We start from the raw sequence: 26,483 nt of genomic DNA, 5'->3' as shown, positions 1-26,483 counted from the left end.
GAATTACTACATGTGCTTAGGGAATGTCCTAACTGCCTATTCCTGTCTGCTATGATTGCAAAAGAAGCACAGCCTTTACATGTACAGTATGTATTCAGTCCCTTAAAGGGGCTGACTACAAAGATCAAAGGAACATGTCTAAAACATCCCAGCCTGGTGCAGAGCACAGTGCAGTGACCAGAAATATGCTGGCCAGAATACGTGGAAGAGACAAGATTTAATTTACAAAACCTAGGATGGCACAGAGGTAAGTGTATTTTACACATTACACTTGCCTTCATCAGAGCTTTATGCCACGTACAGGCGCTCGGAATTTCCGACAACAAATGTTCGATGTGAGCTTGTCAGAAATTCTGACCATGTGTATGCTCCATCGGACATATGCTGTCGGAATTTCCAACAACAACTGTTTGAGAGCAGGTTCTCAAATTTTCTGACAAGAAGACTTATTGTCGTAAATTCTGAGCGTGTGTACACAATTCTGACACACAAAAGTGCATAAATTGATCTCATGCAGTTCTAAGTGTACTTGCAGAAAATCATTCTATTTTTGGCATATTTGTTACTTGGGCAGTTATTACTATAATTCCTCACATCACACACATCACCCCTATAATATTGGCACTTCCAGCTTCTTTAAATTTTGAGTTGAAGATGCTGTGCGCCATGTCTATAGTGGTGCACCGATCGGCTCCTCCCGTGCGCCAAGAATACTATAATAAATGGGGAATTGCGCTGTGTTACAGGCGCATATGTTTTGTGAACACGGCTGTTGCACATCGGCGTGTGCCGCCACTCATGGCGCAAACCGTTCGTAAATCAGCCCCTATGTCTGCAGTTTCTAACCATCTTTTGTATTGTGGCCATAGCTTTTAACTAGACCCTGTTGTGTGTCTGCTGTCACTGACACTGGTTATTCACTGAATTTTATGCGTGACTTTGATGATGTTGGAGGTTCCTCATATCAAGAAAGCTAACCCCTGATCTAGACTGTACTGCCCATAGAAAAAATTCAAAGAGGTACTCCAGAAAAGTAAGCTCCAATGCCGTGTACAGACGGATATTCCGACAACAAACAATGGATTTTTTTCCAGTGGATGTTGGCTCAAACTTGTCTTACATACACACGGTCACACAAATGTTGTTGGAAATTCCGAACGTCAAAAACGCAGTGACGTACAACACGTATGACGAGCCGAGAAAAATTAAGTTCAATAGCCAGCGTGGCTCTTCTGCTTGATTCCGAGCATGCTGATGTTGTCATGACAACATGTTGTCCCCATGTTGATGGGGACAAGGGCCTCATCCCCACAACCCATGCGTCAGAGGGGGCCGCCCACCGTTATATAAGAAGTGTCAGAAGAAGAGAAGCGTCACACAGGGAGCCTTTCATTGATGCGGAGCGACCCAAGAACGAAGCAGGGAAGAAGATGCCGTGGAGGAAGATGTCAGACGATAACACAGGAGCAAGAAGCAGAGAATTGGAGGAAGAAGCAGAAGCATCAACATGGGGACTATCAGACCCCAAAGCACCCTCCCAATGTTGAGGGCATGTGGCCTGGTACGGTTCAGGAGGGGGGCTCTCTCATCTCCCCTCTTTTCCTTGCGGCCTGCCAGGTTGCGTGCTCGGATAGAGGTCTGGTATGGGTTTTGAGGGGGACCCCATGGCGTTTTTTTTTTATTTTGGTGCGGGGTTCCCCTTAATATCTATACCAGACCTAAGGACCTGGTATGCTTCTGGAGGGGGATTCCATGCTAGTTTTTTAGCTGATTATTCTGTGATTGGCCACAGCCAAGGTCGCCTGACCTGGGGGCGATTTAAAGTCGTGTGGTAAGTCACCCCAAGTCACGCTGTGATTCATACTGAAGTCGTGTCCAAGTTGCCTCCAAAAGTTGCACTGGAAATCATGTTGCCCATGTGTGAATGGACTCTTAATGATACGGCGTACGCTATTATCCATTGCATATTATTATTGCTGTTGTGCATATGCATGCGCCGGTTCACACGGTCAATTAACGATTTATCAAGCGCACCAATTAAGGTAAGGAACCGGCGCAGCGCATTCATTCATCTTAGTAAATGACCCCCATAGTTACATAGTTAGTCAGGTTGAAAAAAGACACAAGTCCATCTAGTTCAACCAAAAAAAAAGACAATTCCATATACATAATCCTTCACCCACAGATGATCCAGAGGAAGGCAAAAACCCCAGCAAAGCATGATCCAATTTGCTACAGCAGGGGAAAAAAATTCCTTCCTGATCCCCCAAGAGGCAATCAGATATTCCCTGGATCAACTTTACCTATAAAATGTTAGTATCCAGTTATATTATATTATGTACATTTAGGAAAGAATCCAGGCCTTTTTTTAAAGCAATCTACTGAGCTTGCCAGAACCACCCCTAGAGGGAGTCTATTCCACATTTTCATAGCTCTTAGCCCTTGTACACACGGTCGGACATTCCGACGGAAAATGTCAGATCGGACCATGTTGTCGGATAATCCGACTGTGTGTGGGCTCCATCGGACTGTTTCCGTCGGATTAGCAGACGGACAAAGTTTTGGAGCTGGGCTATAAAACTTTCCGACAACATGATCCGATTGGACTTTGTCCGATTGTGTGTAGAGAACTCCGATCGGACAAAGTGCCACGCATTCCTAGACCAAAGCTATTGGCTACTAGCCTGAACGTAGTCCCGTCGTAACTAAATAACATCATCACGTTCTGAACAATTGGATTTTCCGACAACTTTGTCCGACCGTGTTTATGCAACACAAATTTCGGACAAAATCCGACGGATTTTGTTGTCGGAATGTCACATCAAGCATCAAGATCTGTGCGTATTTATATATTGTATCCACATATTTAGCGAATTATTAATTGCATTTATTTTTGTTTTATATTTTTTAATTTTTATTTTTGCACATTTTGTCACATGTGTGTTTTTTAGTATTGGTTTCATTATCACCCCTTTAATATACAGCTTTAGAGTTTTTCACTAATCGATTCACTAGCGCTACACCAATTTTCTCTTATTTTCACTAAACTTTGTTTGTTTGGGTGTTAGCTGCTGCCCCTTAGTTTTTGGCCTCAGCGCAGTGTTTTCCCCCAATTTTTCTTTCTAAAAACATCAAAAAGCCAAGGGCTGCTTTTGGACCCAAAAGTGAACTTGGTGGCGAAATAATAAACCCCCCTCAATTTAATGCCATGCTACTGCCAGAGAGAAGGCAAAATAGGGAGAAACTTGAAAGCATCCGAAATGTCTACTTTGGATAACCAAGCATTCCTACCTATGCTGATGATGTGTTGGATTGCCTGGTCTACTCATGTATATTTGAGCGATAACTCCTCAGATGGGATTAAAGAGTTAAAACTAGGCACATGCGAACAATGAGGGGCAGACAAATCATAAATCAAATGAAGTTTATTTGAGAATTTCCCTTTAACCATGCCAAGGGGGTTGACCCTCCAATTATGAAAAGGTGGTGTGGAAAAAGGCCCTATGACAAAGCCTTTGTCCAGCTCGGACTGGAGCAGCAAATCCACTGCCTCCAGGTCTGCTTCTGATGATAACAGATTTTTACACTCAAAAGTGCCCTAAAGTAATGTAATGAAACCTGTGTGAAAGCCCTGAGTGAACACTTCCACCAAAAATTGACATAACGTGTGGGAAGGATGGTAAGCCAGATAGGCCTGAAGAAAGGGACATTGATGCGGCTTAGTCAAGAGGGCTTCACCTGCTTGAGCGAACAGGCAGACTTGGGGTACACCCTGTAGCAGCTGGCACAGACATGCAGGAAGCGGCACTGGCTGTAATTGCATAAGCCATGATTAAAATTATTTCAATTCTGTGACTTGCCTAGAAACTGAATCAGGCAGCCAAGTTTGTGAAAAGAAGTTAAATGAGCTGGGATTGGTAACAAACTTGAGAATGCCCTGGAGGTACCTGGAACAGCAGGGGGTCCCATGAGTGGGCACCAGTAGGTAGTATGTGTGAAAGACTGGCACGTGGCACACACAGGAGACCTTAACCCAGCAAAATGGTGGCAAAAAAGCTCAGTATCCATATTACTCCAATCAGTCATCACCTTGTGCAGAGCAAAAATAGCGGCAGCCTTACCAGAGAAAGAACGATGGTAATCATACAAGACTGATCCCCTGTATTTTTGCCCCAACTCCACCACAGTATAAAGGTAGAGATCAAGCTCCTCCTTCCTTTGAGGACTAACCAAGCAAATAACATCCCTAAAAATGCTAAATGCTAGAACAAAGTCTGGAATGGAAAGTTTGCAAATAAGCCTATGGTCGCTAGTCTTGACTACCACCGAGACCTCGCAAGCATATGACTTATTATCAGAAATGTCATGAGCCGCTATCAACAGGGAAGCTAAATTGACATCCTTACCATCCAAAATGTCCTTTTGACATTAGCTGGGATAAAATGAGCAGGAGTAACTGACAGTGAGCTAGCAGTTTTACCTGCGGCTAACGGAGCAATCAAGGGTGACACAGAGATTGCTGACGTGCTGGGGACAACAGGTGCCTCTGGGGCTGGGCACGGAGGGCTTTCTAAGATCTCAACCCTGGCCTGTAACTCCTCAATGGACATTACCAATAAACTTAGAGTGGAGTGAATTTGCATGAGACTCGACTGAACGAAGGGTGACTTGCTCAGGAACGGAGCCTGATGCACTATGGAACAAGAGTCTAAAAAGTTCCGCTTTGCATGCTGTAGACGCCATATAGTGGTGTTTCCACCGCCATTACGGTTTCCCCGTTGCCCGAGGGAGACCAACCGGGCGCATGGCTACAATAGAAATTAAGCTGCGGCCCCACCCCGCTGCCAGTCCATCTCTGACCTGTTATGGAAAGGGACGGGGGTGGGCGGCGCAGCAGCTTAATTTCTATTGTAGCCATGCGCCCGGTTGGTCTCCCTAGGGCAACGGGGAAACCGTAATGGCGGTGGAAACACCACTATATGTCACGTACCTAGTGGAATACCCCGACCTGCAGGGAGAGACCTCTCTTGCGGCTCTGACTCGAGGGCCCTGGTAGAGTATACAGGAAGCACAAGAGTCAGGAGTGGCACGAGTGCCTGGCAGGATCAACAGCAGCGGATGGATCTGGAACCCAGGAAGCACTGTGTAGTGGAACCTCCAATAGGATCAGGAGACTGGCTGGGACCAAGAAGGAGCTGGATCAGCAGGCGGGTGCAGCAGGCTGGAACAGAGCAGCAGGTAGGCAGCAGGAACCAGGACTCTGGAGCAGGAACTCAGGCTGAAGCTGGACTGCAGGCAGGAGCTGGACCAACAACTGGAAGCTGGACAGCAGACAGGCACCAGGAACCAGGATGCTGAGAGCAGGGTAGTCAGACAAGCTGGGTCGGTGATCAGGCGCTCAGCAGAGGTACCAAAGGAACAAGCAGGAGGGTATTCAGACAAGTCGGGTCAGTAATCAGGTGGACAGCAGAGGTACCAGAGGGTAAAGCAGAAGGGTAGTCAGGCAGGCCGAGATCAGGTGCAGGCAGATAGCAGGGATGTTAGGTAGACAAGCCGGGTAAGAGATCACAGGAGACAGGTTCTCAGGGTCAGGATACTCGCACGCTGTAGATCAGACAGCAAGATCTCAATGTGACAGACAGAAATAAATAGCACCTGCGCGCGCACTGGAGCACAGGCTCGCGCGAATGCGCGGCGGAAGGCCCAGACTGTCTGTCGCTGGCAGGATCTTCCTGATACTATACTTGATGTAAGGGGGCTCCAATGAGGGGATGACTGATGTAAGGGGGGCTCCAATAGGGGGAAGCCTGATTAAGGGGGCTCCAATAGGGGGACACCTGATGTAAGGGGGCTCCAATGGGGGGACATCTGATGTAAGGGGACTCCAATGGGGGATGCCTGATTAAGGGGGCTCCAATGGGTGGACACCTGATGTAAGGGGGGCTCCAATGGGGGGGACATCTGATGTAAGGAGGGACTCCACTGGGAATACCTGATGTAAGGAGGGACTCCACTGGGACACCTGATGTAAGGAGAGACTCTGCTGGGGACACTTGATGTAAGGAGGGACTCCGCAGGGGACACCTGATGTAGGGAGGGACTCTGCTGGGAATGCCTGATGTAAGGAGGGACTCTGCTGGGGCAAGTGATGTAACGAGGGACTCTGCTGGGGCAACTAATGTAAGGATGGACTCTGCTGGGCCAACTGATGTAAGGACAGACTCTGCTGGGGGCACCTGATGCAAGGATGGACTCTGCTGGGGGCACCTGATGGCATCTGGTGGCAGGCGACGTGGCAGGTGACACGCTCAGGAGTGCCACTGATTCTGGATTATGGTGAGTTGAATGATTTCATTCTATTTTACAATGTAATAATAGTAATAATGCACTTTAATCATCCTGACACCACAACAACCATGGTGCTGGGATGATTGAAGCGCTAACACCAGATGTTTGGAGTAACTTTATCTGCTGATTTGGTAAACTCTGGAATACACATTTCTATTGTGGTGTAGGATCTGGGCCTGCTGTCCCTCCATCCCTCTTTACTTCCTTCTCTCTCCTTCCCTCCTTCTTCTTTCTCTCTCCCTCCCTCCCTCTTTTCCCCTTTCTTTATCCATCTCTCATTCATCTCAGACTCTAACCACACCCCCATTTGAACTGTGCCCATTTAAAGCCACGCCCACTATTGCCTGTAATCCACGCCCATTTTCTTCTTTCCTTTTTTTACTATGCACATCTACAAATGCATGCCCCGCCTCCTAATTATAATAAGACTCCACCTACAACCAAAAAAAGTGTCCCTATAATTCTTTTTAGAATGTTGGCAACTATGCAAATGGTATTAGAGCCTACACTTACATTTGAATGTGAATTCAGTTTTAGGATGACATAAGGAAAAGATAAAATGCAAGCATTGTACTATAAGCAAAGTATTTATTTTTTGTCAATTTTCCTGAAAATGTATGAATCAGTCCATCAAGCTATACGTGGCATTGCTTATTTACAGCTTGGGGATTACTGGACAATAGAAGCTTTATGCAGAGGGATTAAATGCAGCAACAACAAATAGTAGCCGAGAGACGATGCATTTTTGTGAAGCAATCAAAAACATGAATACACAGTAATTGTACTCGAAAGAGCAGAGCCCACGAACCCCCCCGCGTGTGCAACCGATTACTGAGCCTGCCTACCGCAAAAAATATAGCCTTTTCTCATATGTTCCACATGTAACTACAGTTGTACTCGGAATCCGAGAACAAAATTCGACAGAAGGGAGGACTAGGGGCAGGCCTTTTAAAGGTGAGGCTCCTCCTGCAAATACAGGCGGGCCTGCGCCCTGCCTTCCTACTGGTCTGCAAGTAATTACTGCAATAAGAGGGTGATAGGGACATAAAGTGTTTTTAGGGGCCCTGAAGGCAATACAAAAGTACCAAAGAGCTGGATGCTACCCCAGGGCTGCTGGTTGGGCATTAGGGGTCTAAGTGATTACCACACCTTGCACCACTGTAGTCTCCTATGTTCAATTTCCAACAAAGGCATAGACAGCATGGCGTTTGTATGTTCCACCCATGTCTGTGTGGGTTTCATGTGGGTGTGTCAGTGTGTGGGTGTGTGAGAATAAGATTATACTGGTAAATAAATCAGCCCTATTGTGCATAGATGACTGTGCCTGTAGTATTCAAATCTCAGCTCCTTTGTGGCCAGGGACTAGTGAAAATGTATTATTTTTAATTATTTATAATCCACTGTAATGACTGATTCCCTGATCCCCTGAGGGAGGCAAGATGAGCTCCAGGAGCAGTAACAGCAGTTGTTACTTTACTGCAAGATACTAATAACCATAAGAGCAATGCTGAAGAACTCCCAAACTGTTCCTCACCACTCCTGGTTTACTAGCAGCTACTGAAATAACACAATGGCAGACACCGTGTACTTACCTGACTGATCACTACTGCCTCCCCTGACAAAGATCAATGCCTGCAGCCAGGGCTTTTTTTTTCAGCGGGAACGTGGGGAAACCCAGTTCTGCCACCTCCAGTACTGAATGTATATAATGCCAAATGTGCTGGGGTGTGCTGGAAGGTCTGTTGATGCTGGCTGCTGGGGTATCTATTGTTTCTTGGGAAGTCTGTTGCTGCTGGTGGGGGGATCTATTGTTGCTGGGGGGATATATTGTTGTTGGGAAGGATATACTGTTGAGGGAGGGGGAGTCTATTGTTACTGGCTGCTGGGGAGTCTAATAATGCTGGCTACTGGGAGATCTAGTGTTGCTGGTGCAGGTCTATTATTGCTGGGGTGGATCTTTTTGTTGGTGGGCAATCTATAGGGATCTATTGCTACTGGAGAGATCTATTATTACTGAGGGGGTCTGTGGCTGCTGGGGGGATCTATTGTTGCTGGCTGCAGGGGACGTATTGTACTGCCTTTCATTAGCAAATTCCATAGAAATGAATTAGCATAAAAAATTACACTCTGTTCTGTATTCTCTAATGCCGCATACACACGACCGGACTTTCTGGCAGACTAGGTCCGACGCTGTTCTCAACGGACTTTCCGAATGAACGGACTTGGCCACACACAATCACACCAAAGTCCGATGGATTTGAATGTGATGATGTACGACTGGACTAGAATAAGGAAGTTCATAGTCAGTAGCCAATAGCTGCCCTGGCGTCGGTTTTCGTCCGTCGGACTAGCATACAGACTAGAGGATTTCTCCATAGGAACTGGGTCCGGCAGAGTTCCGGCAGAATAATTTGAAACATATTCTATTTCTAAAGTCCATCAGATTTTTGGACAGCAAAGGTCCGATGGAGCCCACACATGATCGAATTGTCTGACGGATTTGTGCCGTCGGACCTTTGCTGTCGAAAAGTCTGGTTGTGTGTATGCGGCATTAAAGGGGCAGTAGTGGGAGGTGGGCAGGGGGTGGAACTTTAGGACAGCACACGGAGGTGGGAAGGGGGTGGAGACGAGATGACTTGGAAGTGGGGAGTACCTACACCTATGCTCTGAGAAAATGCCTGCAGCACTCCTTCATCAACTGTTCTTTATTTAGTAGAGAAGAGCAGGTTGGCCTTAGCTCCAATTTTAGAAGCCTTTGTAATTCAATATACAAATACCCTACTGGTGACCCCACAATAGGGATAAAAGGTTTTCGCAGAAGGGAGTTTAACAAGACTCATGGCCACTCATTAAAATGAGAAGAAAAGGAGGCTTGACCTTAAACTACGTAGAGCAGTGGTCATCAACCCTGTCCTCAGGGCCCACTAACAGGCCAGGTTTGCAATATAACAGAAATACATCACAGGTGATAGCATTTGCTGCTCAGTGATTGCAGTATTCTAGTCTGCATCTCCCCAAGGTAATACATAAAACCTGGCCTGTTAGTGGGCCCTGAGGACAGGGTTGATGAGCACTGACGTAGAGGATTCTTTACTGTAAGAGCGGCAAGGATGTGGAACTCCCTTCCACAGGCAGTGGTCTCAGCAGGAAGCATCGATAGTTTCAAGAAACTATTAGATAAGCACCTGAATGACCGCAACATACAGGGATATACAATGTAATACTGACATACAATCACACACATGGATTGGACTTGATGGACTTGTGTCTTTTTTCAACCTCACCTACTATGTAACTCTACAGGACACACTAAACCAGAAGAAGGCACCCAGGGAAATCCCTGCCACTCTCACTGTGTTTCCAAAGCACCACTAAAGACCAATAGAGCCTTTGTTAGGAGAGTGGCCTGCCTGCTGCTACCCTGTTTCCCCAAAAATAAGACCTAGCGTGATTGTCGGTGATGGCTGAAATATAAGCCCTACCCCCCAAATAAGCCCTAGTTAAACCTTGTAGGTCTTATTTTCAGGGTAGGGCTTATTTTCGGGGAAACAGAGTAGGGCTTATATTGCAGCCATCACCGACAATCATGCTAGGTCTTATTTTCGGGGGAACAGGGTAAGTATATGTCCTATAAATAATAATAATAATAATTGCAGTGCTTAAAATAAATTCTCCATTATACACTATATCATAAAGAAGAAATTAAAGCAAAATAGTCCCACTGAACAAGTTGATGTCCTTAGATCAATTTAAATTCCTCCAAATTGGAATAAGTCCACAGGTGACTCTAAATCTTGCCTCTGTGTAAATTAGGTAAATTGAAAACTCATCAGAAGTAGAGGTAAAGTGGACTTATTTTTCTTTTGAGGAATTGGAATTGATCTAAGGACTCCAACATGTTCAATGGGACTGTTTTGCTTGATTTTCTTCTTTATGATACAATGCTTGCAAAATTTAATTTCAGTGCTGCAATTATAATTTTTTGTTTATTTTAAGGGTTTGTAAATTTATTTTTGAGTCGTAGCGCCGACTTTTTCTTTTTTTCTTTTTTTCACTGGAGCATATGGCCTGCCACAAGAAAAAAGTCAATACTTCTATACTGAACTCTTCGCTTGCAAGCCGCTGATTGGCCAGAACTAACATGAACTATATGGACAAGGGGTCCATATAGGGAACTTGGTGTCGAGTTATTCACTTTAAAGTCAACAAAGAGGACAAGGGGGCACTCTTTACGTCTAGAGGAGAAGAGATTTCATCTCCAAATACGAAAAGGTTTCTTCACAGTAAGAGCTGTGAAAATGTGGAATAGACTCCCTGCAGAGGTGGTTATGGCCAGCTCAGTGGATTGCTTTAAGAAAGGCCTGGATTATTTCCTAAGTGTACGTAATATAACTGGGTACTAAAATTTATAGGTAAAGTTGATCCGGGGAAAATCCGATTGCCTCTCGGGGGATCAGGAAGGAATTTTTTCCCCCAGCTTTAGCAAATTGGATCATGCTCTGCTGGGGTTTTTTGCCTTCCTCTGGATCAACTGTGGGTATAGAATTGGGTATATGGGCTGGTATATGTATGTGTGTATGTATGTGTGTATATATATATATATATATATATATATATATATGTATATATATGTATATATGTATGTATATGTGTATATGTATGTATAGTATATTTTATTTTATTTATTTATTTATTTTTTTGGTTGAACTGGATGGACTTGTGTCTTTTTTCAACCTGACTAACTATGTAACTATGTAACATGTTTTTAGCAGCAGTCTCCTTCCATACACAATTAGTCAGTGTCAGGCCATAAAGTATCTCTGATGCCGCGTACACACGACCGGACTTTCCGGCAGACTAGGTCCGACGGACTTTTGGCGGCGTTCCGACGGACTTTTGGCGGCGTTCCGACGGACTTTCCGAACTAGCGTACTTGGCGACACACGAACGGACTAAGTCCGTTCGAAAGTCCGTTAGTTTTGAACGTGATGACATAAGACGGGACTAAAAAAAGGAAGTTCAATAGCCAGTAGCCAATAGCTTCCCTTGCGTCATATTTGTTCTGTCAGACCAGCACACAGATGAACGGTTTTCCCGCTAGGAATTGAGTCCATCGGACAGATTTGAAACGTGTTCTATTTCTAGGTCCGTCTGATTTTCTTAACAAAAAACGATCGGATTAGCCCACACACAATCGGATTGTCCGATGGACTAATTCTGTCGGACCTATTCTGCTGGAAAGTCCGGTTGTGTGTACGCGGCATGAAACCCTCTAGAAACATTTTTTTTTTTTTTTGAGAGACAAAAAAAAATCATATTTTTAAATTTGCATGTTATCTAATGTTTATTATTTATATAAAATATTTATTTTACAAATGAACATGTTATACACATTGTCACAATGACACTGGTTTTGCAGAGTATTATGCACAGCATTTTCTAAAGGGAGAGCACAGCAGCAGCTTCTCTCTTTGAAACCCTCTTTGCAGTGGCGTAACTAGAACCTTCCAGCCCCGATGCAAGAAGCCATAAAAGGGCCCCCCTGGCCCCTGGACTGCCCGGTAGCAGAACACCAAGGCTCAGTCGCAAGTGCAATGTTTGTATGGTAGCTCTGCCAGTAGTTTTTTTTATTTTATTTTTCTACCATGTGTTTTATTCATTTTTTTTTTACGATTTTGTTTTTGTAAATATTTTTTACAATTTTTTAGGAGCCCCGTTTTGGTGAAATATCCAGGGTATAAAAAGACCTCTGATGTTTCACCTTTGAGACAGAGAAAGGAGATTGAGGACACAGCCTCAGCTGCACAGAATGACTGGACAGGAAAAGCTCTGTACAGAGCTTCCCATTCATTCACAAAAGAAAGCATAGTAAACACAGTTTACTATGTTTCAGTTATGAATAGACAAATTCAGTGATCGTTACGGATCACTGACTCTCCATTCAGAAAAGGCTTCACCCTGACAGATCCCCCGCAGCAGCCAGCGGGAGAGGGGAGAACCCTGCAGAGCTGTGGGGACGAGACAGGAAAAAGCACGGGGAGGGGGGTTGGAAAGCACACGGGGGGCAGCAGGAAGAAGCTGGATAGGAGGAGCAGTGGGGGGCGGCAATTTCCCCCCTCTTCTCTGGAGAGATCGGTTCCTCTATGCCAGTGTCTCTCCATCTGAAGTATACCCCTAGGTGAATGGGGCTGCACTGCAACCACACTGAAACTCTGTGCATTGTACGCAGTTGCAGCATAGTGATGATGCATTTAGGGGGTTAAAACAGGCAGTGAGGAGGCAACATATTGCCTCTTTGCCGCCTGTCAAATGCCTCTAAAAAACTATCTGAGAATGGATCGCTTTTTTTCTTGCTGGTACTTTGGACAAGCAGTAAAAAAAGATTAGTTATGATTGTACACATAATGCTGATCAATATACCCTATCTGTGATGCTGATCTAAATACCATATATGTAATGCTGACCTATATACCCTATCTGTAATGCTGACCTATATACCCTATCTGTAATGCTGACCTATATACCCTATCTGTAATGCTGACCTATATATCCTATTTGTAATGCTGACCTATATACCCTGATCTGTGAGGCTGCGCTATCTACTCTGTCCTGTGATTCTGGGGCTGTATACTCTGTCCTGTGATGCTGAGCTGTATACTCCTGACACTATGGGTGGAAGCAAGTGGAATACAGGGGACGGAGTGGGTGGATTTCCATAAGGAGTGAGGCTTATGAGAAGTGGGAGGGGTCAAAAAGGAAAGGTGGGGTCTGGCGCCCCCATCCTAAAACTTCACCAGCCACCACTGATAGCTTTGTTTTAAAAATGACAATACTGTACCTCTCTTCCTGCTGGGTACTGTACTGTGGGGGGGGGGGGGGGGGGGGGGGGACAAACAGCAAGCACAGCACACACTGTGGTTTAACTTTAGGTGTAAACAATGTGACCAGCTGAGGATCGGTCTCAGCCGCCCTTGCTGCTCTTCCTATCCAGGCACACAGGGGGCCCAGACGGGCCCCCTGCAGCATGGGGCCCAGTCGCGATGAAGAATCCTGCAACCTCTGTACATCTGTCCCTGCCTCTTTGGAAAAATTAGTTCAGATTGAATTTATTTTTCAAGTGATCCAAACGATGCACTGTACCAAAGACCTGGTGGACTCTGCTTGGTTGAATTTCACTTTTACACCTTTTTATTTTGAGTGTTTCTTTTGAATGTTTTGTAATACATTTATTGTAAATATTTCTTGCACTGTTTTTCTTTTTTATTCATTAAAACAATATTTAAAAATCATTAGGCTAAGTCCATGAAATGCTCTAACTAGAAGTGATAGGGGTAGTAAACCCAAAACCAAAAATGTAATATGTTGCAACCTACCAATCTTTAGATGTAGTGGCTGCATTGTTTTTTTTGTTTTTTTAGGATTTTTTCCCCCCCTTTGTTTTAACCTGGTGATCTGGCCAGTAACACACGTCTTGCATTAGAGTGTCTCTACTCCGGATGAAGGAGCACAGTGGCACCTTTGGACAGCAGCATTATCAGTCTGGGGGAAGGGAATGTTAGATTTATGAGCAGGTTTATATACACTAAAAAACTGAAGTCAAACTCCAGCTAACACGGCAGTTACAGTAACAGTGTTTTTTTTCTTTTGGGATAAAGCATTTACTTGAAAAAAAAAAAGAAGCTGATCATTGTAAGCACTCCTGTCAGTGGTAAATGGTTTGTCTCAATACTCAAATTGAAACATTTGCAGGAGAGCTTGTTCTGATGAAAAACAACAGACTTACTGTTGTTGGGTACCCGTGGAATGGTACCAGCTGATTTTAGAAAAGCCAATGTATCTCCAATATTTAAAAAAAAGGGCCAAAATACATTCCTGGGAATTACAGACGAGTTAACATAATATCAATAGTATGCAAGCTCTTTGAGGTGATGATAAGGGACTATATACAAGATTTTAGTAATGAAAACTGTATCATTAGCAGTAATCAGCATGGATTCATGAAGAATCGTTCTTGCCAAACCAATCTATTAACCTTTATGAGGAGGTGAGCTGCCATCTAGATAAAGGAAGGCCAGTAGACGTGGTGTATCTGGATTTTGCAAAAGCATTTGACACAGTTCCCCATAAACGTTTACTGTACAAACAAGGTCCGTTGGCATGGACCATAGGGTGAGTACATGGATTGAAAACTGGCTACAAGGGTGGGTTAAGATAGTGGTGATAAATGGGGAGTACTCAGAATGGTCAGGGGTGGGTAGTGGGGTCCCCCAGGGTTCTGTGCTGGGACCAACCCTATTTAATTTGTTCATAAACGACCTGGAGCATGGGATAAACAGTTCAATCTCTGTATTTGCGGACAATACTAAGCTAAGCAGGGCAATAACTCCTCCGCAAGATGTGGAAACCTTACAAGAAGATCTAAACAAATTAATGGGGTGGGCAACTACTTGGCAAATGAGGGGGAATCTAGGATGGAAAAGGACCTGGGGGTCCTAGTAGATGATATGCTCAGTAATGACATGCAATGCCAAGCTGCTGCTAAGAAAGCAAACAGAATATTGGCATGCATTAAAAAGGAGATTAACTCCAAAGATAAAGCGATAATTCTCCAACTCTGCAAGACTCTGGTCCAGCCGCACCTGGAGTATGCTGTCAAGTTCTGGGCACCAGTCCTCAGGAAGGATGTACTGGAAATGAAGCGAGTACAAAGAAGGGCAACAAAGCTAATAAAGGGTCAGGGGGATATTCGTTATGAGGAAAGGTTACAAGCACTGAACTTATTCTCTCTGGAGAGGAGACACTTAAGCCCCATATACACTATCAGTTTTTCTGTAGAGTTTTTCCTTCAGATTTACCAAAACCATATAATATGAAGTGAAACCTGAAGGAAAAACTGATAGTGTGTATGGGGCTTTAAGGGGATATGAATTTATGTAGTGCATTCAAAACTGCATTGACCTTGCGACCAGTTGCAGGTGTCAGTGCAAACGCAGGTCGCAATCACAGTGCGAATGTACCATGCGATCCAGTTGCAATGCATTTCCAAAAGTAGTGCATGCAATTTCAAATCCCACTGCACAGAGCTGCATGCGAATTGCACAGGAACAGACAGTGTGATTCCGTGCGATTCACATGCAGTTCCTGCTGTGAATGGGTCCTTAAAGGGAAATATTTCTAAATAAATAGACTACAAATCGAATTTGTGATCTGAGTTCACCTCCGATTTCAATGTTGCAGCATTGACTCCTTGAGTTTCCTGCTTTCCCAAGATGATAAATTGTAGTGTATATATAAATATCCTGCAGCGTCGTTCTTGTTTTCCTATTGAGCCATTACTGAGCCCACTCCCCTAGAACTTCAATTTCCTCCGGGCTCCTTTCTTGAATCGCCCTCCTCTTCTTTCCATTGTACATTCCCCCTCTGACCCTCTATCTACACTCCTCCTCTTAATCCTGTTTTCCTCCTTCCTTCTCCTTCGTTATCCTGCAATCCCCACCCCTTCCCTACTTCTGCCTCTCCGCTGACTTTTTTTGTCTCTGTTCCAGGGATAGGCATCTTGCACTTAGCTCATGACCTGTGGCACAGAAGCAAAAAAAACCTACCTAGAGCAAGCGAGAGGGAGAAGAGGCAGGTGAGCCTACCAAAGAGCACAACACACCAGCAATACAAGGAGGGAGAGAAGTCACAATCATTTTCCATGACTAGTGTAGTCTGAATGTTCCCCTTATACTATTCCTTATCTATTAGAAACGAGACCACACCATAGGTTGGAGTAAACTGGCCACAACAGCCTTTATTAAACATAACTCAAAATTACTCCAATAACTTGTAAATATGAAAATATATAAATATATAAATATATATATAAATATATAAATATAAATAACTTTATTAACATTAAACCACATTTAAATTAACATTAACTGCCCATTCTGGTGATCTCTGACGGTGACCACACTTAAGCCAATACCCAATCACTGCGGTACACCTGACCAACTTCCCAAAGGCCTCCACCTGTGACCGGTCGGAGACAACTTCCGCCAGTGAACATAACCGTATTCCCTCCAACGTTCAGGAATACCCAGAGGGGCCGATCGTTAGATGAGCCCCCCACACCCTCAGATCCCTTCTGAGTACCTGTCTACCGTCAGAAACCACCAGAAAACACACCGCCAACACGAAAAACTTTCAGCTGCCGTGACAACCGATGAAACCTGCAAAAGAAGAAAAAGACCAGCAACAAAACACCACAAAACAAACACATAACAATAGGGCGGGAGGGTGGGAAAAACTGCCTCCTCTGTGTCACACTGGGCTCCGAATGATTCCTTAAAGCCACACCTCTCCCTTTTATGTGACCCCTCCCCTACACTGAACTTGTTTCCTGCAAACCTTTTCCTGAACTCCACCCATAAAGCTTAACCCTCTGTGTCCCTCATCCACACTGTCATGTCCAGCACTCCTTATATCATTGCATTCATAATCCGTGCTTCTCTTGACTAGTGTAGTCTGAATGTTCCCCTTATACTATTCCTTATCTATTAGAAACGAGACCACACCATAGGTTGGAGTAAACTGGCCACAACAGCCTTTATTAAACATAACTCAAAATTACTCCAATAACTTGTAAATATGAAAATATATAAATATATAAATATATATATAAATATATAAATATAAATAACTTTATTAACATTAAACCACATTTAAATTAACATTAACTGCCCATTCTGGTGATCTCTGACGGTGACCACACTTAAGCCAATACCCAATCACTGCGGTACACCTGACCAACTTCCCAAAGGCCTCCACCTGTGACCGGTCGGAGACAACTTCCGCCAGTGAACATAACCGTATTCCCTCCAACGTTCAGGAATACCCAGAGGGGCCGATCGTTAGATGAGCCCCCCACACCCTCAGATCCCTTCTGAGTACCTGTCTACCGTCAGAAACCACCAGAAAACACACCGCCACAGCCCGAAAGGGTGACCCCCTCAACCTTGAGGGCCGCCCCACACCCGAAGAGCTTTCTGTATGCCCTCCTGTAAGCCAAAGGACCAGAGGTCAATCCCCACATCCGATAGATGAACGCCATCCCGCCTAAGATAAAGCCCTACATTCACCTCCAATTCCCTGTGTCTTACCACAATGCCCCCGTTCTTCACTACAAACCGCCCAACAACCTTATTAACCCTAATCCTGGTTTTCTCAAGGCTGGCTAAAGACCTGGCCCCCCGCCACACCGTTCTGGCCACAATGTCTGACCACACCAAAATGGTGCCCGGGAAAAGGACTCGCATGCGCAACACATCAGCCTTGATATCCGCCAAAATGTCCTTCACTTTTCGAACTCCCAGGTCATTGCCCCCCGCATGAACGACCAGCACATCCGGGGGCCTATCCCTCAAAGCGAAACGCTCCACCTCCCTCATGGCACGCTCCCACCTCATGCCCGGGAAACCCAACCACATCACCCTAGCTACCTCCCTGGGGATACCTAATTGCCTGCCTGCTGGTAGAGAATCACCTCTCCTGGCCCCCCAGCAGACGTACGAATGCCCCAGGATCCAAACGAGGCGTTGAGAACCTCCATCTGGAATGAAAACAAGAGAAATAACACAACAACCAAAGGAATGTTACAAGCACAGTCCTCCCCCCCATAAATCCCACAGCAAACAACCCCCAGCCGCACCATCCTTACCCCAGTAGCAACTGCGGCCGGACATAGGACCGGAACCTCCGGGACTCCCATCTACCAATCCGGCGAACCACCGCCTCCTCCAGCCCACATCGAGCCGCCTCCGTGGCCGCCCCAATCCGAAAAGAGTGGGACGCGTAGTCCCGCTCATCCAAACCCACCGCCCTCAGGCATTGCCGAAAGACCGACACAAACTGAAAACGGGATAGAAAAGAGCCCTCCTCGTGCACCAAAAAGGGGCCCGCCCTCCCAGGCCGCACCGCCCGGAAAGCCCGTACCGCCGCCACCGGGCACACTACCGAGCCCGGCAGGGCGAGCAGCGTAATCGCCACTCCCTTGCCCCGTTGATCAGTCTTAGACCTACGCAACCGTATACTCACCCGATCCGCAACCACCTGCACGTCCTGATCCAACAGACCCCCAGCCACCCGTTTTGAGCGACACACCAACTCCCCAATCCTAAAAGCCCCATAAAACGCCAGCGAAAACGCTGCCGTAAACAGGACGGTCTCGTAAGCAGACGAGCAAACGTCCACCAGCCGAGAACAAATTGCCACCAGATTGTCAAATGACACCGGCCGGCGCGCATCCCTACCCTTCCAATCCCTCCTGTACCCCTTCAACGTTTGCCTCACCCAAAAATCCTTCGTCCCGTCCGGCTCCCCCCACAGTTTGAACAAAAAAGGCCAACCCCGCCAGCTTCCGCTCAATAGATGCGGGAGACAGGCCCGTCTCAATGTTCCGGGCAACCCAGTACAATACCACCCAGCGCCGGTCGGAGCCCCGACCAGCCACTCCAACCTCCCGCAGGAACGCCCACCATTCCGCCCACACTCTAGAGTAAGCGGACCATGTAGCCTCACTCAACGACCTTTTTAACCAACCTGCGGCGATTCCAAGGGAAGTTCCCACATCCACCCGGGGCATGGCGCCCCCGACTCCTCCGCTCCCGGCGCCAGCTGCCGGAACTTGTCCCACTGAAAACGAGAGAGCGAGTCAGCCAAAGAATTCTCCACCCCAGGTATGTGCACAGCATAAACGTAAACATTGAGCCGCAAACATCGAAAGACCAGGTGTCGCAGCAGCCGGATGACCGGGGGGGAAGAAGCAGTCATCCGATTGAGGACCTGGACCACCCCCATGTTATCGCAATTGATGCGCAACTTCAAATTACGAAACTCCGCCCCCCATAACTCCAATGCCACCACTATCGGGAACAATTCTAGCAAAACCAAATTGCCCAACAACCCCGCAACCTCCCATGAGCGTGGCCAAGGTTCCGCACTCCACCGACCCCGGAAAAATGCCCCATAACCCGTTGAGCCAGCCGCGTCAGTAACCAACTCCACATCGAAGTTGCTCACTGGCCCCGACATCCACATAGCCCGCCCATTATACGACTCCAAAAATTCATGCCAAGCCCGCAGGTCCTCCCGGTGTTCCCTTCGCAAACGCACGAAGTGGGTAGGGGTGGTTACCCCGGCAGTGGCCCCCGACAGCCGTCGGCAGAACACACGGCCCATAGGGATGATCCGGCAAGCGAAATTCAGCTTGCCCAACAGGGACTGCAGGGCCCGAAGCTGAACCTTCGGCCGGCCCTGCATGCCTGCCAACTCCGCCTGCAGATCCCGTAATTTATTCTCTGGCAATCGACACTCCATTGCCACAGAATCAATCACGATTCCCAGAAAACTCAATTCCGTCACCGGGCCCTCCGTCTTATCCCCCGCCAACGGCACCCCGAACCTGCCCGCAATGTGCTGCAACGTGGACAGAAGAATCGCACACACACTGGAGGCAGGCGGGCCCACGCACAGAAAATCATCCAAATAGTGGATGACCGACTCCAGGCCCGAAACATCTCTCACCACCCATTCCAAGAATGAACTAAAAGCTTCAAAGTAGGCGCATGAAATGGAACAACCCATGGGCAGGCACAAGTCCACATAAAACTTGCCCCGCCAATGGCATCCCAACAGCCGGAAGCTGTCCGGGTGGACCGGCAGAAGGCGAAACGCCGATTCCACATCCGCCTTGGCCATGAGAGCCCCACGACCATACCGCCTGACCCACCGTACCGCCGCGTCAAAAGAAGTGTAGGAAACCGTACACGCCTCCGGGTCAATGAAATCATTGACCGACCCCCCTTTCGGAAAAGACAGGTGATGAATCAAGCGAAACTTCCCCGGCTCCTTCTTAGGAACTACACCCAACGGGGAGACCACCAGGTCCCCCCACGGCTGCACTTCGAAAGGGCCACCCATCCGGCCCAGCGCCACCTCTTTACCCAATTTTTCATCCACAACCCCCGGGTGCTCTAAAGCCGATCGCAAATTCCTGGCCAACGGCGGCACCCCTCCCAAAGAACAGGGAATCCTAAAACCGTCCCGAAAACCCAGAATTAACCCACGCGCCGCCGCACCATCCGGATACCTATGTAGGAAAGGAAGCATCCTTCCCAGGTTCACCGGCGTCATCCCTTTTGTGACCGGCGGCACTGGCACGCTGACCTTTTTTGAAACAGCGAGACAGGGGGTGGGTGCCGCCGCACCCGGAGCACTCATGCTTGAAGCGGCACGCGCCTCCGAATTTACAAGCCCCTTCATTAAAGGGCCAGCACACCCCCCACTTCTTTCCGGCCGGCAGTCCCGAGGAAGACGCACTCCCGGCCCCCCCCTGAAGAAACGGAGTGGGGGCCCGCGGAGCAGACATAAGCCTCATCCAGAGGCTTATGTCCTTGTGATCCCACCGCAGGTCAGCCCGCACTGCCTTACGCTGACGAAACTGCTCATCATAGCGCAGCCAAGCCAGCCCTCCATACACTCGGTGAGCCTCCCCAATCGCGTCCAGGTAACAAAATAACGCCGAGCAATGCTCGGGGTTCTTTTCCCCTATCACGCTAGCCAATATAGCGAACGCCTGAAGCCAATTTGCAAATGTGCGCGGGATCAGCCGATACCTACGTTTTTCCTCGTCGTCCTTCTTGGAACTGTCCGGCTTAACCCTGTCCAAATTAAATTTCTCGAGGGGGAGCAAGGAGAAAATCTCCACATACTCACCCTTGCCGATCTTGTCCCGCACCTCCTGCTTCAAATGCGCCCCCAATGGGCCTTCGAAACAAACATAGACTTCGCACCGGGCAGCATCCGCGATCCTAACCAGGTCAGACCGCGCCCCCGGGTCCGCGGGCACCGGGGGGACCCCCGGGCCCACAGCCCCCGCATCCGTGCTCCCCGACACCGCGGCAGGCGGTGCATCCCGCGCAGGAATGACCTCCGCCCCCCCGGCCCCCCCCACAGTACCCATCCAGGGGGCCACCTGAGGCGACCCGGAGCCCCCAGCAAACTTACCAACCAGGGCCTGCAGCCCCCCCAACAGCTCCTGCAACTGACCTGACGGCCCCCCCGGGGCCACAGGCCCCGCCCCCTGCGCTGAACCTGCCGCAACCCCCCCCACTACATCCCGGGATCCCGTGGGCACCGCACCCCCCTGCGCCACCCCCATCAGATCCCGCAAGGCATCCGCCAGCAATGTAGACTCCCGCAACTTACCCGGGCCCCCAGGGGCCTCGGCGACCGGTACCGGTCCGGGTGTAGAAAAGGACCCCTCCTCCTCCTGGGACAGCTCGCTCTCCGAACCGACCTCTCCAACGCGCACCGGGGACGCGGCAATCCCCCTGTGCTCCGCGCGGTCCATCCGGTCCCTGCGATCCGGGACTGCAGGCAATGTCCTCCTCCCCCCGCCGCCCCCGGCATGCCGGCGTCTAAAACCAGCCCTGCCAGGCACCTTGGCAGCCTTCTGCGACCCACCCTCCCCCCCCTCCGGCACGCGACCCCCCCGGAGCGCCCCCCTCCCCCCCACCGCGCGGATGCTGGCCCCAGACCCAGCCTGCCGCAGATCCCCCGCCACGTGCACCCCCCCCCCTTGGCCTGCCGACCCAGAGCCATCCACACTCCCCCCCACCTCCACCGGGCCCCGTGCGGTCCCGGCGCCATTTGCATGCGGCCGTGAAGCCCCGCCCCCCTCCGTTCGGCGGCGTAACGACCGCCCGGACCGGGGGGAGCCGATAACCTGTCGTTTTGCCGGGGGGACCGATCGGTCCACCCCCGGGCTCCGGGAGTCACGAGGCGGCCGAGGAGTAGGCCCAGGAGAAAAACGCGCCGGAGGCCGAGACCTCCGCGCGCGCAGTGGAACCTCACCTGTCCCGCCGCCGTCCACATCGCCGTCCGTCAGGTCACCCACACGTTCCCGCAGCCAGTCCGCACCGTGCACCTCCGCCGCTCGTCGCAGCCGCGCGAAGAGTCCCTCGAGGTCCGCCATAGCAGAGGAGCAGCGAAAAAACTGCCTCCTCTGTGTCACACTGGGCTCCGAATGATTCCTTAAAGCCACACCTCTCCCTTTTATGTGACCCCTCCCCTACACTGAACTTGTTTCCTGCAAACCTTTTCCTGAACTCCACCCATAAAGCTTAACCCTCTGTGTCCCTCATCCACACTGTCATGTCCAGCACTCCTTATATCATTGCATTCATAATCCGTGCTTCTCTTAGTCTCATTTTTTTTTCTAGCAGCTGAATAATCCTTTCATTCTTCATGGATCTAATTCCCCTTTCCTGCCATTATACACATCACTGACTAATATGAACCTTATCGGTTCAGTACAATCTCTCTCTGGTTGTATGTAACCTGATCGGCTGGACTTCATGACTAATGGTCATGCGTGTTTTAATATATTGAGCGTAACCTTTTCCTGACCAGATGGCTTGTGAACATTCATATGGCCTCTTCTGCACCAGACCAGGCGGGTGGATAGTGGTGGAAACTTTTCAAAGTAGATGTGAATATAAATTCAGATTTGTGGGGTATTATTTAATGAAAATGGGCAAGTAGAAAAAGATATTTGAATTTGCAAATTTGAATTTGCATCCAGTATTGTGTTGATTACAGATACCTTTGTTCTAAAATATACTGATAAAGAGCTGTTTTTGGTTCTGTATTACTTTGCTGTGCCATGTACCGTGTGATCCTGATGTTCTAATAAAGGCACGAGAAGTTTCATTTGGAGTGCGGCTGTCCAGAATTTTCTACTCACCTTGATTTTCTAAAATATACTGTATGATAAAAGTTAAACTAAACTCCGTTTAAAAAAAATTCTATTCAAGCAGTGGCAGCTGGTGGTCGGTCAGTCGGTCATCCAGCCCCGCACTTACCCCATGTAGGTCGCCGGCGGGCAGCGCTCCTGTGGGCAGTGGCAGCTTCCATCGCGTCTGCCCCTCCTCTGCAGCACTGCAGCTTCCGCCCTGCGTCTCCTCCCTCCTCCTAGGTGTCCAATTGGATTGCCTGTCCTTTCAGCCAATCTAGTGACAGATCTTAAGACCCGCTTCCTGATTGGCCAGGCAGAGGATCAGTGTGAAAATAGAGAATATTAATTCGCTATTGTTAGACAACTGCATACCTCCCAACTTTTTCAGATGGGAATGAGGGACACGGGCAGCACAGTGGTGTAGTGGTTAGCACCCTCACCTAGCAGTAAGAAGGGTCGGTGGTTTGAATCCCAACCACGACACTACCTGCCTGGACTTTGCATGTTCTCCCTGTGCCTGCGTGGGTTTCCTCCGGGTACTCTGGTTTCCTCCCACAATCCAAAGACATGCAGGTAGGTTAATTGGCTTCTGTCCAAAATTGGCCCTAGTATATGAATGGGGACCTTGGATTGTGGGCTCCTTGAGGGTAGAGACCAATGTGAGTGTGCAATGAACAGGGATAGGGACAATTGTAGACACTCACTCAGGTTGAACTAGATGGACTGGTGTCTTTATTCAACCTTACTAACTATGAAACTATCAGCAAAAGTATGCACGTATAGGACACACCCCTTGCCACGCCCCCTTAAAGGAGAATTGTACAAAAAACAAGACTGGTTAAGTCCACAAGGGCTTTTTTTACCACTACTATTTCTTTATATTGGCTTTTAGAATTTACAAATGCAGCAATTTAGAAATCAGATGAGGTTAGTGCTGGAAAAAACACTTTTTGATAGATAAAAATTGCATTTTATTTTTATATACAACTATATAGATCAGACCAAAATGAGGGACAAATAAGGAGGAAAGAGGGACAGAGGGACATTGCTCCAAATCAGGGACAGTCCTTCAAAATCAGGGACAGTCCTTCAAAATCAGGGACAGTTGGAAGCTATGCAACTGGGTGGGCTCAGGGTGCCCCACCCTTTTTTGAAGCCTATTAGAGCTTCTTGTTCTAATCACATGGTTTAAAATAAAAATCCCATTGGAATGTATGTGTGTGAATGTGTGCTGATGTCATTCTGTCTGCATACCATTGTCAGTATGAAACTGTATGAAAGTCTGTAGACCCTCCCACAGGTAATTTACTCTATTTTAACAGAAACGGGGCACTTCTCAGAGGGCAGGAATGATTTGTAGATAGCAGCTCATACGGATTAGGATTAAGCAAAAAAAAAAAGGAAACCCATACTTCTCTTTTAATACCCAGTCTCCAGCATGAAAGACACACGTAAAGACACGCTACAAAAAATGCACTGAAAAAACACATGATTATGCAGCAGCACTTGTGTGAACCTCGGCTAGGGTTCTACAATTAGGCAATTCTAATTTAAATTAGAATTGAAGACAAAAGTTTTGGATAGAGTGGAGATTGATTAGATCCCGTATCACATTTTTTTCTGCTGTCTGTGTCCCCGGTAGGGAGATTCCCCTTCTCTATTTGTATTGGTTACTTTTAGCAAAGAAAATGAAAGTAAAAGAAAATCCCAAATTTTGGGTTGTGCCGAGAACAGGAATAGAAGATAAATCTATCAATGGGGACACTAGTACTGGTGGTCACTTTGAAGGGATTTTCTCTCCCTTCCTGTTTTGGCTATGGGACAGGAAGTAATGGGAGATCTCCCCAATTGGACACATATAACAGTTAAAGTGATATTAACCACTTAAGGACCGGAAGGTTTTAGCCCCTTAGTGACCAGGCCATTTTTTGTGATGCGGTACTGACAATTGCGCAGTCGTGCGACGTTGTACCCAAACAAAATTGATGTCCTTTTTTTCCCCACAAATAGATCTTTCTTTTGGTGGTATTTGATCGCCTCTGCGGTTTTTATTTTTTGCGCTATAAACAAAAAAATAGACAATTTTGAAGAAAAAACAATGTTTTTAATTTTTTGCTATAATAAATATACTCCAAAAAATAAAAAATAAAATTTCTTCATCAGTTTAGGTCAATATTTATGCCTCTACATATTTTTGGTAAAAAAAAAAAATTGCAATAAGCGTATATTGATTGGTTTGCACAAAAGTTATAGCATTTACAAAATAGGGGATAGATTTATGGCATTTTTATTATTATTTTTTTACTAGTAACATAGCTCCCAACTGTCCCTAATTTGAAGGGACTGTCCCTGATTTGGAGCAATGTCCCTCTGTCCCTCTTTCCTCCTCATTTGTCCCTCATTTTGGTCTGATCTCTATAGTTGTATATAAAATGCACTTTTTTTCTATAAAAAAGTGTTTTCCAGCACTAAACTTTTCAACTGATTTCTAAATTGCTGCATTTGTAAATTCCAAAAGCCAATATAAAGGAAAAGAAGTGGTAAAAAAAGCACTTCTAGGTTTAACCAATCTTTTATTTTTTGTACAAGTCTCCTTTAAGGGGGTGTGGCAAGGGGTGTGTGTCCTATGCCTGCATACTTTTGCTGATAGATGTCCCTCATTCCAAACTCAAAAACCTGGGAGGTATGCTAGTAATGGCGGTGATCAGCGATTTTTAGTGGGGCTGAGATATTGCGGCAGACAGATCAGACACTTTTGACACTTTTTTGGCAACGGTGACATTATTACAGTGATCAGAGATAAAAATAGCCACTGATTACTGTATAAATGACACTGGCAGGGAAGGGGTTAACACTAGGGGGAGATCAAGGGGTTTAGTGTGTCCTAGGGAGGTGTTTCTAACTGTGGGGGGATGGGACTGACTGGGAGTACAGAGAGATCTGCGTTCCTGATCACTAGGAACAGACGATCACACTGTACTCCCCTGATAGAACGGGGATCTGTTTTTTTACATTGGCAGTGATCACGGGTGGCTGGCGGACATCATGGCTGCCAGACTCGCACTTCGGCTCCCACGCTGTGCAGTGGGTGCACTCGCAGTAACTCATGCACATAATGGTGTACAGGTACATTGTTTCATGCAATAGGGCTGCTTTGCCGCAGTATGTATGCAGTTGGCAGTCCTTAAGTGGTAAAGGCCAGTTTCACAAAAAAACAAAAACAAACATGTTATACTTATTTTATTGTTTTGCACAGAGCAGCTCCTCCTCCCCTGCCAGTGCTTCTGACTCCTCCCTTCTGCCGAGTGCAAGCAGCTTGCAATGGAGCACCCAAGCAGGCTCGCTCCAGAGCCAC

General features: G+C 47.3%; 1 protein-coding gene across 2 annotated transcripts in view; it reads left to right on the top strand.

Annotated features, from left to right (window-relative positions):
- Nucleotides 1-26,483, top strand: part of SLC16A5 (solute carrier family 16 member 5) — a 163,753-nt gene continuing 137,270 nt past the window's right edge. Inside the window, exons 1-2 of one of the 2 annotated variants that reach the window (XM_077459324.1) lie at nt 1-247; nt 15,894-15,979. In XM_077459324.1, the coding sequence (XP_077315450.1) occupies nt 15,918-15,979 (62 nt within the window). In that variant the 5' untranslated portion in view covers nt 1-247; nt 15,894-15,917. The remainder of the gene's footprint in view (nt 248-15,893; nt 15,980-26,483) is intronic. The other variant, XM_077459326.1, reaches the window with a different exon arrangement.

The sequence above is a fragment of the Lithobates pipiens genome, unplaced genomic scaffold (assembly GCF_037356315.1).
Source record: "Lithobates pipiens isolate NorthernLeopardFrog02 unplaced genomic scaffold, aLitPip1_a1.2 Scaffold_28, whole genome shotgun sequence".
Taxonomy (NCBI): Eukaryota; Metazoa; Chordata; class Amphibia; order Anura; family Ranidae; genus Lithobates; species Lithobates pipiens.
This window is presented reverse-complemented; position numbering and strand designations above follow the sequence as displayed.